The sequence below is a fragment of the Apodemus sylvaticus genome, chromosome 2, assembly GCF_947179515.1.
Source record: "Apodemus sylvaticus chromosome 2, mApoSyl1.1, whole genome shotgun sequence".
Lineage (NCBI taxonomy): Eukaryota > Metazoa > Chordata > Mammalia > Rodentia > Muridae > Apodemus > Apodemus sylvaticus.
Genome location: NC_067473.1, coordinates 178,248,534 through 178,261,396, shown reverse-complemented (window position 1 = coordinate 178,261,396; position 12,863 = coordinate 178,248,534). Strand labels below are relative to the sequence as shown.

At 42.7% G+C, this 12,863-nt stretch overlaps 1 protein-coding gene and 1 long non-coding RNA gene across 20 annotated transcripts in view; one reads left to right on the top strand and one right to left on the bottom strand.

Moving 5' to 3' along the window:
* Positions 1–12,863, bottom strand: part of Plekha5 (pleckstrin homology domain containing A5) — a 177,207-nt gene that overhangs the window by 117,096 nt on the left and 47,248 nt on the right. Inside the window, exon 1 of one of the 19 annotated variants that reach the window (XM_052175186.1) lies at positions 3,824–3,932. The exons of 17 other annotated variants lie outside the window; for them this stretch is intronic. In XM_052175186.1, the coding sequence (XP_052031146.1) occupies positions 3,824–3,846 (23 nt within the window). In that variant the 5' untranslated portion in view covers positions 3,847–3,932. Of the gene's footprint in view, positions 1–1,964; positions 2,058–3,823; positions 3,933–12,863 lie in introns of those variants that run through there. One more of the 19 variants, XM_052175187.1, reaches the window with a different exon arrangement.
* On the top strand, positions 3,263–8,012 carry LOC127679373 (uncharacterized). The gene is made up of 3 exons (XR_007976751.1): positions 3,263–3,400; positions 4,289–4,851; positions 4,884–8,012. It is a non-coding gene; the product is annotated as an uncharacterized LOC127679373 (long non-coding RNA).

Genomic DNA, 12,863 nt, shown 5'->3' with positions numbered 1-12,863 from the left:
AGTTGCTTTCTACACAGTGCTCTGTGCCATACTGTGCTGCTTGTGTAGTCTGCAGGGACACCAGCACAGAGGCTTTGGGAAGAGGGGTAGAGAGGGAAAGGACCCCCGTCAGCAAGGGGGGGCTTTACACAGGTATGCAAATTCACACTAAGGTTCCAGTCTGGCTACCAGCTTTGCAAAAGACTCTCTAAGATTTGGCATATTCATGTGTTGAATGAGAATACTATTTCTTATTTTATAGGATTATAAACATTAAATGAAGTAATGTTCGAAAAAAATCTAGTATTGTTTAAATAAATGCCCAATATAGTAACATAAAGTTAATTGTCCTCTAAACCATTTAGTTTTTGGTTTGTTTTTGAGGCTGGCCTCAAACTGCTCCCCTTTTATTATTAACTTTTTATTGACGTTTTGTGAATTTTACATCATGTATGCCAATCCCATTCATCTCCCCATACTTCCATATCTACCCTCTGCCCTTGCAACCTCCCATGAAAAAGAAAAAAAAAAAATCCCACCACTGAAGCTATGGCGTGTCACACAGAATGCCCTTTTGCCCAAACAGTTTTGCTTGCAAATGGCCATTGCACTGAGTCACTGGTCTGGTTTGAGGCTGGCTTCTGCTACTCTATCAATACTGGATCCTCACTGGGACTCCTCCTCAGATATCCTACTGTTGTCCAGCCCTGCATCATGGAGATATTGCAGCTTTGGTTCTGCGGGACCCGGCTTCAAAGCCTTGATCCTTTAACTTCCACTTTCTAAGTGCTAAGAATATCACCACACGTAATGCCTCCAAATGCCTTTTTAGTCAAACCTTAAAGTGTGCACTATACACACTGAACAAATATTTCCCTCTGTTTAAGAAAGTAGGTTTTGTTGTGTTGCACAACTGGGCAAGGAGAAATACAAGCCTTGGCACTCTGGACACAGCGTCAGGGCGGGGCTGACGCCAGGGCGGGGCTGATGCCAGGGTGGGGATGACGTCAGGGCGGGGCTGACGGGGCTGCAGCACCCAGGTGTGCTTGCCTCACCCGGACTCCTTACTGCAGCCTGTTGCCTGCTGCCTGCTTGGCTTTGGGGCCCAGAAACTTCCCGTTCAATTCGTCTGCAGCATGTCATAAGGCTAGTAAATAAATGTGACTAAAAAAAATCACTCTGTAGTACCGTGGAGGGAGAACACAACTATAGGGCTTTATACACAAAAAGTACACAAAACAGAATACATTTTTAAATAAAAAAAAAATTCAGACATAACTTCCAATTTAAAATAAAGGATACAATTTAAATTGCTTTTTTTCTAATGCTCAGATTTACTTTTCAAATGCTGGTTTCATGAATTGTCTTAAAAAACAAAGTCCAGACTAATGACACGGTATTCTTACAAATCACTATATTCTGGCCCTTTTTAATCAAGATTTTCTTCTAAAAAAATGCAGTCAAAGACATTAACAGCTAGCTTTCTTTTTGCTTAACATTTGTTTACAAAGTTCTAGCTTTGACTCATATACGGCACCCACCCTCCCAAACCTAACACGTTAATTTAAAAGCTCTGGAGAGAAGGTTTACTTCTTGTTCTCACAGAGGACCTGTGTTTGCGTCCCAGTGCCACACTCCAGTCGTAGGGAATTCAGTGTCCTCTTCTGACCTCGGAGGGCACCAGGCACACACATGTGTTACACATACATGAATGTAGACAAAACTCTCATAAAACAAATCTACAAAATATTTTTAAAAATCCAAAAGGCAAGAAGATTGTCCCACAAGACATAGATGTTTTAGGCCTTGTGAACCAAATAGTTTCTGTCACAACAACCAACCCTCCCGTGATAATGAGAAAATAGTCATAGGCAATACATAATCACATGAGCAGGGTTATATCTTGCCTCAGTCAGGGTTTCCATTCCTGCACAAACATCATGACCAAAAAGCAAGTTGGGGAAGAAAGGGTTTATTTAGCTTACACTTCCACATTGCAGTTCCTCACTAAAGGAAGTCAGGACTGGAACTCAAGCAGGTTTGGAAGCAGGAGCTGATGCAGAGGCCATGGAGGGATGTTCCTTACTGGCTTGCTTCCCCTGGCTTGCTCAGCCTGCTCTCTTATAGAACCCAAGAGCACCAGCCCAGCCCAAAGGTGGTACCACCCACAAGGGCCCCCCCCCCCCTTGATCACTAATTGAGAAAATGCCCCACAGCTGGATCTCATGGAGGCACTTCCCCAACTAAAGCTCCTTTCTCTGTGGTAACTCCAGCCTGTGTCAAGTTGACACAGAACCAGCCAGTACATATCCTAATACAGTTTTATTTACAAACCCAGGCTGGGATGGTCCCTCATCTGGAGGAGCAGTTCCAGAGCATGGAGCCAGCCCACTCCTGACTGCTGTCTAGATCACCTGAGGGCTGGTGACCACCATTACTAACTTCACTAACAGCAAATGGTTTTCTTTTGTTTTTGTTTTGGTTTTTGTTGTTGTTGTTGTTTTTTGGAGACAGGGTTTCTCTGTGTCACCCTGGCTGTCCTGGAACTCACTCTGTAGACCAGGCTGTCCTGGAACTCAGAAATCCGCCTGTCTCTGCCTCCCAAGGCGCGCACCACCACTGCCTGGCTAGCAAATGGTTTTCTATTTTCAAATTTCCACTGACCTTCTGAGTACTTAATTTTTTTCTTAATTTCATATTTTACCAACAAAACAGAACTTAAGAAGCACTTTATTTCCTATAAATACTATTTTCTAAAATGTATTTTATATTTTTGACTTCCTTGTCATATGTAGAAATAATGGCATTTCTCTACAAATGAAATACTTCTGTAAGATTCAAACCAAAAGTAAGCATTTCCCTGGAAGTTGATGGCTTTACTTTTCCTCATAGCTGAGCAAGCTCTACTCTTCAGAAGGTGCCGATGCCCATCGACCTGGTTCCAACTATGTGCTAGTGAGAGCAGAGCAGCAGTGCACACGGATGAACAGGTCTCTCTAGGTAGGGGATGTAGACCTTTGGGCACATGTCCACAAGTGGTACTGTCATATTTAAACTTTGGAGAACCCTCCATACTGATTCCTGTAATGGCTGTACTAGGACGCTCTCCCATCAGCAGTGAAGAGTTGCTCTCGCCTCACATTATCCCCAGCACCAATGTCACAGCCATTCTGAATGGGTAACACATTACCCAGTACCCTAGAGTAGTTTGCATTTGTATTTCCGACAGCCAGGTGTTCACTTCTAAACATAGCTACTGGCCTGTGTGTGTTTCCTCTTCTGAGAACAGTCTGTTCATTTCATTGGCCTATTTGAGACTGGCATCGTTGTTTTGATGATTCGTTTTTTGCAGATCCCTATCTCACCATGTAGATCACCAGTTTCAGTTATTAAGTCAAGGTCAAGTTGACTCTCGTACTAGGTGAGTGATGTGGTCTTAGTTTTTTAATCTAATGTGGACAGTGAATATCAGCCCAAAATTTTAAAAAATCAATAATACAATATACTACTTTTCTTTTAAAGGAATACATCCTTACTGGATAAGATGGTGGCCCTCACAGGGCCACCCTCACATGTACATAGGTTGACAGTGTTACCCAGCACCTTGTCTTCTCGCTGGCCAATCCTACTTCCTTCCTTCTCTCTAACAGCTCTCCCATTCCTTTCTTTTCCCGTAGGTTTTACATGAAAGAAAACATGCAATGCCCACTGCAGACTGTTGTACTCTGTTTAACATGTGTGATGATCTCAACTCCATCTATTTTCCTGCATATAACTTGATCCCATTCTTCTTATGCTGAATGACCACACCGGTTATAGAAGCTTGTTTTCTCTATCCACTCACCTGTTGATGGGCGCCCACCCCATTCCATGACTATTTCCAATAGAGCAGAAATAAGCATGATGCTAAGAGTAACTTCGCTGCATGCTGACTTGGATTACTTCCCAGAGGTGGTATAGCTATCATATGCCAGTTCTATTTCTAGCATTCTGAACGTCAACACTCATTTGCATAATGACTTGCTAATTTACATCCCCAATAACAGTACCTTCCCTCTACAGCTACAGCCCAGCATTTGTTTTGTTTTCTGTTTAGACTTGTTTTCTTCATCTGACTAGGGCGAGACAGAACTTGGAGATCTGCATTTCCTCATGGCTTAAGATACTGAGTATTATTTTAATGTAATTATTCAGTTTGTTTGCCAACTTGCTAACTGAATTATCTGTCCTTTTGGTGTTTAATTTCTGATGTGCTCTGGATATTAATCCGCTGTCAGATGAACAGCTGAGACTTTTTTCTATTTTATAGGCTGGCCTCCTCATCTTTTGGTTCTTTCCTGTGTAGAAGCCTGTTAGTGCAATGCAGCCTCATGTCAGCTCTTGCTGTGAACATACTGGTGTCCTAGAAGATGAGTCGGCACACACTCTAAGCTCCGAGACACTTCACACCGCTTTTCTAGCTTCTCTTGTTGGCTCCTTAAAAAGCAAGGCTTCCTTTGAATTTCTCACTGACTTCGGAAAACGGCTCCTGCAGCCCCTTCTTTTTTAATTTCACCCTTTGCCTGTTTAAGAAGGTTTCTTTGTGGATCTCAATTAAAACACACTTAGTGGTTGGTTGTCTCACAAGAATAAAGGCAAGCACACGAAGGGAGATCATATAGGGAGCTTGGTTTACGGTCCTGACATCATGGAGCGTTCTGGCTATGAGCCACCTTCACTTCTCAACATGGCAGCGACAACCAGCCACACAGAGTTCATAAGCCAGAGCTGCACTTTACAGCAGGGCGTGTTCAGATCGCCATCAGCCATGCACAGCAGTGGAGGTGCACAGCAGTGGAGGCTGCACAGCAGTGGAGGTGCACAGCAGTGGAGGTGCACAGCAGTGGAGGTGCACAGCAGTGGAGGCTGCACAGCAGTGGAGGTGCACAGCAGTGGAGGTGCACAGCAGTGGAGGTGCACAGCAGTGGAGGCTGCACAGCAGTGGAGGTGCACAGCAGTGGAGGTGCACAGCAGTGGAGGCTGCACAGCAGTGGAGGCTGCACAGCCGTGGAGGTGCACAGCAGTGGAGGGTGCACAGCAGTGGAGGTGCACAGCAGTGGAGGCTGCACAGCAGTGGAGGCTGCCTGTCTCTGCCAAGACCTACAAACACAAGGCCATTGTGCAGAAGAGTCCAGCCTCTTCTCTGTAAGGTTGGCATGATGCTTCACGGTAAGCTGATACATGAGCAGCTAATAAAAAAAATTATGTGGGAATCAGAAGGAAAAAGAAAAGGGGAGGAAAGGACAGGAAGGAAATTTAATACAGCTAATTTAATTATTTGCAATGTTTGAATGGGAAAAGCGCTAGTTGTCTCCAAACAGTATTCTTAAAACTGAAAATATAATTTCACCAGCAAATAGTAAAGAACGAAGTAGTAAGATGTTAAGGTTTCAAGACTACTTCAAAATTAAAAAGTACAAAAGGCATGGTGTAGACTGCATAGTTTCTTTTCTATAAAAGAGAGGAGGGAAAGTTAATAAAACCTATGGAAAAATAATTCTAAGATCAAGATTTAGCTGAATAATAATTTTAAAAATATCTGAGTGGGAACGTGAGGAAGTAGGGAATTGACAAGATTTCAACAATGAATAAGGCAATGAATCAATCCGTGTCTTTGGGAAAGGACAAAGCAGTCAATCAAACCCTCTAGGATAAGATCAAGAACTGAGGAAGGCTCGATCATAGAAAGGCCCACGAAGGAAAATTCTATTGTTTCTCAGGAGCTTCTCCAGGTGTTATTAATCTTTCATAAGGAGGCTACTCATGTCAATAAAACATTAGCACACTGTCATCTCGACCTGCCACTGGTGTGAGTAAGGCTGGAGGACAGGCTGTACGCTGAGTTAAGCTGCATTAGTATACTATTGTTACCACCTTTATTTTCCTGACTCATTCCTGGGCTGTGGACTGGGAGCTCCCACTGCCTACTTCAGATCTCCACATGGCTTTCCCATAACCAGCACACACAACATCTGCCTGAACCTAATTTATAAACTTCCAGCTCTAGGGCGTCTCCAGCTGCAGAGCTTGCCACAGTGGGAATGAGTCCTGTCCTCTAACCACTGCTGCGGGATGTGGCCCACCAGATACCATCCTCTGCCTTCTCTCAGTTGTATAAATGCAGTAGTTCCCTAACAGGTCGTTTTCCCTTTCCTCCAGTCACACTCCAGGCATGCTAGGTTCTCTCACACCCCATGAATCTCTTCACCTTCCATGGCTCTTTCCTGCCAAGTTATTTATCTGCCCCAGTGTACATTTTCTTTTTTCTTTTTTCTTTTTTTTTTTGGTCTAACTGAGGAACAATGCCTGTTTTGCTTACCCTGGAAACTATCAGAAGCTTTGACATAAGAAAATTTCACAACACATCATTCAGTTAAAGGACTTTTTTTTCTTAAATTCATCCCACATGCCATCAAATATGTATAATAATATCCTTATATAAATCATAAATGTAAATGTAAGATAAGATAAAAATAAGAAGTTAAACTCACAGAAGAAATGAAGTCCTCTAAAGGGAAGGACATCAAGTACTAACTGAGGTTGACAACTGAGACCTGGAGAAGCATCACCGACCGACCGAAGGACCGTCAGGTACTCACGGGCAGTCAGTGCAGACACACCTCCCCTGGAAACACCACTAACATGCCAAGAACATCATTGCTGTTAGTTCTAAAATGACAGTAACGCTACTATGTGGAAGGCAAATTGATATCATTGTAATATTTAATGTTTGTATCTTCATATACTTTCAAAACACTGAAAGCAGCATGGGTATATTTTCAAAATAAGCATACCATGCTAAAATCAGAGTTATAAAAATTATGTTTGGATGAGACAGAAAAGGGGATATTTAAAGGTAAATAATAACAGAAAGGATTGGTCACCTTTTTAACTTTCCAGTTTTACTTCAATGTTTTAATATTTTTATTATTAATGTAAAACACTTCTTAAATTAGCTCTGTAACTTCTTAGTCATGTAGCATGTTTCAAACCTGTATATACAACATGCCTATACTTTCCTATCCTCACCAGACTTTACGTGGTGTGGGGAGGCAGTGGGGGGGGGGGGGGCACATGAATGTGTGGTTGTGTAATCTGTGTATCCAGAAGCCAGGAGGGCCCAGGGCTCCTCCTCATCACTGTCTACCTTGTTTGAGACAGGTTCTCTTACTGAACCAGGAGTTTGCTGCCTCAGCTACGTGACTGACCAGCAGGCTCTCAGGACCTACTTACTGTCTCCCCCCCCACCCCACCCCCAGGGCTGCATGTCAGGTCGGGATCCACTCAGGTCCTCATTCCCACAGAGAATTCGCTAACCCACCCAGTGAGCTCTCAGCTTCTTTCCTGTTTCTATTTACACTGTAACATCAGTGAAACCTGCACGGCTCTGATGGGCGGTGGACCAACCATGACAGTCACTGGCTGTGTGGAAGTCTGGGGATGACTCTCAGAGCCAGCTCTCTCCTGCCACCTGATGGAATCCAGAAGTCTAATGGGTTGCCAGTCTTGGGTGAGCACTTAAGCCCTCTGCAACTGCATTTGTAAGACGCCACATGCATGAAACCACTGCTACTAAAAGGAAGAATCTACATGACTAACAATATAAAGGGCACATCTAAAATCTTGATAAAGACTTATACAGAATACGGTATGTTTGACAAATCAGAAAACTAATAAATGCATCCAGGAATAAAAGAAAGTATGGCACCACAAGTCTTAATTACATACTTACAGTATCTATTTCAACCACTAGAGGGCAGGAATGGTATACCATTCTTTAACCATTAAAGATTTTCTTAAAACTTTAATAAATCCTAACTATATTTCTTATTGTAGTATTACACAATCTATATTAAAGCTCTGCACAAATGGAAGGCAAAGGTGGGAAACACATGCTCTTTAGCAGATGAAATTAATTTTGACTTCAATGCTCCCTAAAAGCCTTTAGTGAGATAGACTGATTTTGAATAAAGAATTTCAGTGAATGGATGCAAACTCACAAATCGTATTTTAAATAGGAAATTAAGCAAAGAATAGAAGTTGAGGACTTTAAAACAATTTCAAGGAACACACCCAGAGCACAGAAAATATGCTCTAGACCTCACTTTAGTCATTCTTCAGTTGTCTTTCCTTTTTTAAAGCATACTGACTAGAAATAAACTTTTTCTTTTAAGTAAATGTCTGAAAATACATTTGGTTCACTAACTTCAGGCCCAGAGGCAATTAATTATACACAGTGATAATCTGTTCTCTTGTTCTGTTTAATCAGCAATACTGTGTACCTCAGGAGCAGACATGGGGCCCAGGAGCCAAACCAGCCAACTGAAGGCACAGCGACACAGACGTGGTGGGGTGTCCTGCAGCATCATGTCATGCCACGGGACTCCCACCTGCTACACCTTCCTCCCCCCCCCCCCCCCACTCCACTCTTTGGATCAGGCTGGCTTTGGACTCAAGAGATCTGCCTGCCAGTGCCTCGAATGCCCTGGGATTAAAGGTGTGGACCACCTCTACCCAGCAGCTCCCTTTTACTTGCTAGCTTCCAGCAAATAGTTTGTCGGATTATACTTTAAAACACCAGTCACTTTGTACTGAATTAGACACTTACTCTGCGTGACACAATTAACATAAGTTACTTAGTGAAGCCAGAACAACTATATATTTTCAGGGGCTTTTTAGCAACTCATGTTGCTATGGTTTCCAGTCTGATTCTAGTTACTAAGATCTTGTGGCCAACAGCATATGTGCACAAGTCTATAGAGACAGGTAGCAAATAAAATGAAGTCTGGTGACTAAAGGAATATCAGTGTGAAAGAGGCTTTGCTATAAAATACCCCACCTCCTTAATTATAGTAAAAGGCTATGTTCTAGCAAGGGAACTGTTGCAAAGATGGTAATTAATTAATTAATGATAAGAACACTACATGTACATTTGTGCAACATGACATCAAATAGAGCAAAGGCATTTATGTATTTGATGGCCTGGTTATAAATTCCTGAATCACTGAGTACTTTAAAATTTGTATGTATGTATGTATGTATGTATGTATGTATGTATGTATGTATGTATATGTATGGGTGTATTATGCATGTATGTGTGTATATGTATATGTGTGTATGTATGTGTACATATGCATGTATGTATATGTGTATGTATGTGTATGTGTGTATATATGTATATGTGTGTGCATGTATGTACATGTGTATGTGTATGTGTGTATGTATGTGTGCATGTGTGTATATATGTGTGTATGTGTATGTATGTGTATGTGTGTATGTATGTGTGTGTGTGTGTATGTATGTATGTATGTACATTCTTCCCCCCTCCTCTCCCCTCTGAAGTAGGACTCTTGTAGCTTCAAATAACAATCAAATGAGCCTAAGTAAAAGAAAGTTGTGAGGAAAGTCCAGGGGCAGGCTGAGGAAGGCAGAGGCCACAGACTCAACTACTTACCAAGGCTGGTAACTGCCCAAGCGCAGCTGGACTAACATCTTTAAGGTTTCAGACCCAACACAGAAGATGAGCTCACAGGGTGAGGATGAAGATTCCAACTACTTGGTGTCAGTTGAACAGACACAAGAAAAATAAAAGACGCAATGCTTACGGTCTGCTTGCTGGCTGGCTGGGCTTTGTTCTTTGAGATAAGGTCTCTCTAATATCAAACGCAGACTCTCCTGCACCAGCCTCCTGACCGCAGACACGGGTGTGCCCACCATACCTGGTGTTTGTTTGTTTTCATAAGGCCCACAGGGCAAAGCTCGTGTCTGTCCATCCTCGGTTTGGTCACCATCCTAGGTGACCAAACAAGCTTACACCATTTCTGGACTCAAGTTCTGAAGAGCAGTAACAGAGCTCATTAAAGGCTCTCAAAAGCCAGTGTGAAGCAGTTGGAGCTGGGCTGGCTTGATTGACTGAGACTTCGCAGGCATGTTCCAAGGATGAATGCAAGACCACAATTATGGCCAATTCCAGGAATTATGAAAGAAATCATTTAGATTTTAAAACTCACATGTAACAATATGCACTGCTGTAGAGAGTCATTACAATGAAAGGTAACTAGAGCATTTTCCTCAATAAATTTCAACACCTATTATTAATAAGCAAAATTACAAATAAGTGTACATTTATTTTCAGTTACTATGTTCCTCTAAATTGCATCATTTATTTTAAAATTTCCGCATTTAAAAATTATATACAAAAAGCTGAAGGTTTTTCTTTTGAGAAAGATCAAGCTATGAGAACTGAGCACAATCAAGCACCTGTCAACTGTCTTGCTAGCAGTAAGACAAGAAACTGGCTGAATAAGGAAAACAAGTCCCCGCCACAGCCCAAGCTCCAGAACCGTGAAGAACCAGCACCCTCATCTGGCCAAACAAGGAACTCAACATTTTACAAGTTCCTGAGTGTTCAGTCTAAGAGTACATTTCAGGACTTTAATTGGTGTATTTAAAAGTCGGGGGTGGGGGAGAAAACGTATCAGCACAAATTTGTTTGCTACCTTTTAAAAAGCTTAAAAAGCTTGACTTCTTGCTACTAGAATCGCAACTTTTCATATCATCAAATGTTACCAGTCTTGTTTGTGATCATTGTAAAATGGCTAAAGCAGTTTCTGTCTGGGGCCTGTGAGGGGGCTCATCAGGTGAGGGGGTCTGACCAAGCAGATGTCAGCCTACAGAACCACGTGGTGGAGGGTGAGAACCTCACCTCAAAGCTGGCCTCTGACATTCATACTGGGGCCATGATTTCCATACACATACATACACAAATGCAGTAACTAAATTTAAAAGAAATACATACCTTAAAACAAGACAGATTATGATTCATGTAAAACCACCACGAAAAGTATCTTCACTGGTAAGAAGTAAGAATTTGTACTTCTTCCTAAGTATTTCTTTAAATTATACACAGACTAAGCATCCCTTGTCTACATTCCTAGGAACAAAAGTAGCGTACCAGCTGAGTGTTCCTAACCCACAGGTCTGAGACTTGAAGCTGTGAGAAGCTCTGCATGACAGAAAAGCAAACAGAGCCTGGGCTTTCAGAGCCATTTTCAGACCGCAGGCCCCAACAGACCGCAGGCCCCAACAGACCACAGGCCCCAACTGCTAACTTTCTTCTATTCTCAGTGTGCTATCCCTGAGTGAGATACCACCTCAAGCAGCCAAGATGCTGCCGTTGTAACTGGAATGCTGAGGGTAAACATTACATGATGACAAGATTCATGTCACCATCACATGATGACTTCAGCTCAGGTATCAACAAGTGTCAAGATGTTAGCTATTTGCCAGACATTATAAGTGAGAGAATAGTTATTTACTGAACCATGTCCAGAACTCAAATCGCAGCATCTCAAGGTAACCATGGTACCAATGACTTTGTTTCTAAATGGTTATTCACTACTTTTATCTTATGCATGTGCGGCTGCAGATGTAAACATATGTACTGTGTGTGTGTGTGTGTGTGTGTGTGTGTGAGAGAGAGAGAGAGAGAGAGAGAGAGAGAGAGAGAGAGAGAGAGAGAAGGTAGCCATAAAAGGCCAGGAAAGGTCACAGGGTCACCTGGAAACTAGGGCTACAGGAGGTTGTAAACTGCATGACCTGGGTGCTGGGAACTGAACCTGGGTTCTTTTCAAGAGCAGCATGTACGGTTAACCACTACACCATCCCTCCAGCCCCACCAGAGACTTAGTGTTGAAATATTTCCATATTTTCTCCTACACCTAGTCTCAGTAGGACTTTTCTGGTTACTGCTGCACAAACCTATTTGCCTCATCTCTTTCCTTGCCCAAACAGTCCCACAACTACCTTCTAGCACGCTGCAGCACTGTGACCACGCTGACGCAGGCACAGGCACCTGGGTACAAGGCATACCTTGCACACTCTGGGTCCGTCTCATCACATGGGGGGGGGGGGGGCTTGAAGAAGCAGTGAAGAGTGCCATAGTACGCAAGGGAAGATCCTGTTTCTTCAGGATCTGACTTCTTTAAGAAAATCTGGTCTTATGTATATCTTCTACTTGTGCTTTGGACAGACTACAAAAACCACCCAAGTCCTCAACAGCCCAAACTTCTCAGGCACTGTCTTGCTTGCATGTCTTTCAGCCTCACTGCAACCCACACACAAGCACATTTTCCTTCTTGATTTTTACCACAGGTCTCTCAGAAAGTGGCTTGCTTTCTGTGTGTCCATCTGCTGGCTGATCACAAATGACTTAACCATTACCTTTCCTGATCTCTGCCAAACTACACCTGTTTCCAGCAAATGGACTCCGGACCCCAAGTCCAAACCTCTGCTCTACTGTGGTACAGGAGACTACTAGAAATCAGTATTTTTCTATCAACTTTCTTTTCCATCACCACACTCCCATATCACACTTTTAAAATTTACTTTACCTACAATATAATTATAATTGACTGGCTACCCCCTGTCAGGACCAGCTTGGTACACAGGTCAGCCTTTTCATTGGCTTCTGCAGCAAAGCCATCTTCTGATTAATGCGCCAATGGAAGACATAAGTGAAAATCCAGTGAGTTATTTGTATTCAGCTTTACAAATATCGTCATTCTGCTACTGGTCTACGTTTTATTTCCTACACAGTGCGTTGAGAGTACAGACCTATGTGCACACATATATGGAGGCCCTGGGTGCCTTCGTCAATTGCTCTCCACCTTATATCAAGGCAGGGTTTATGTCTGTCTCTGTCTCTGTCTGTCTCTCTCTCTCTCTAACTCAAAGCTCACTGATTCTGCTAGCCTAGACAGTAGCTTTCCCCAGGGACTTCAATGTCTATCTCTTGAATGCTGGGATTACAGGTGGGCCACCATACCAAACAACATTTACATGGA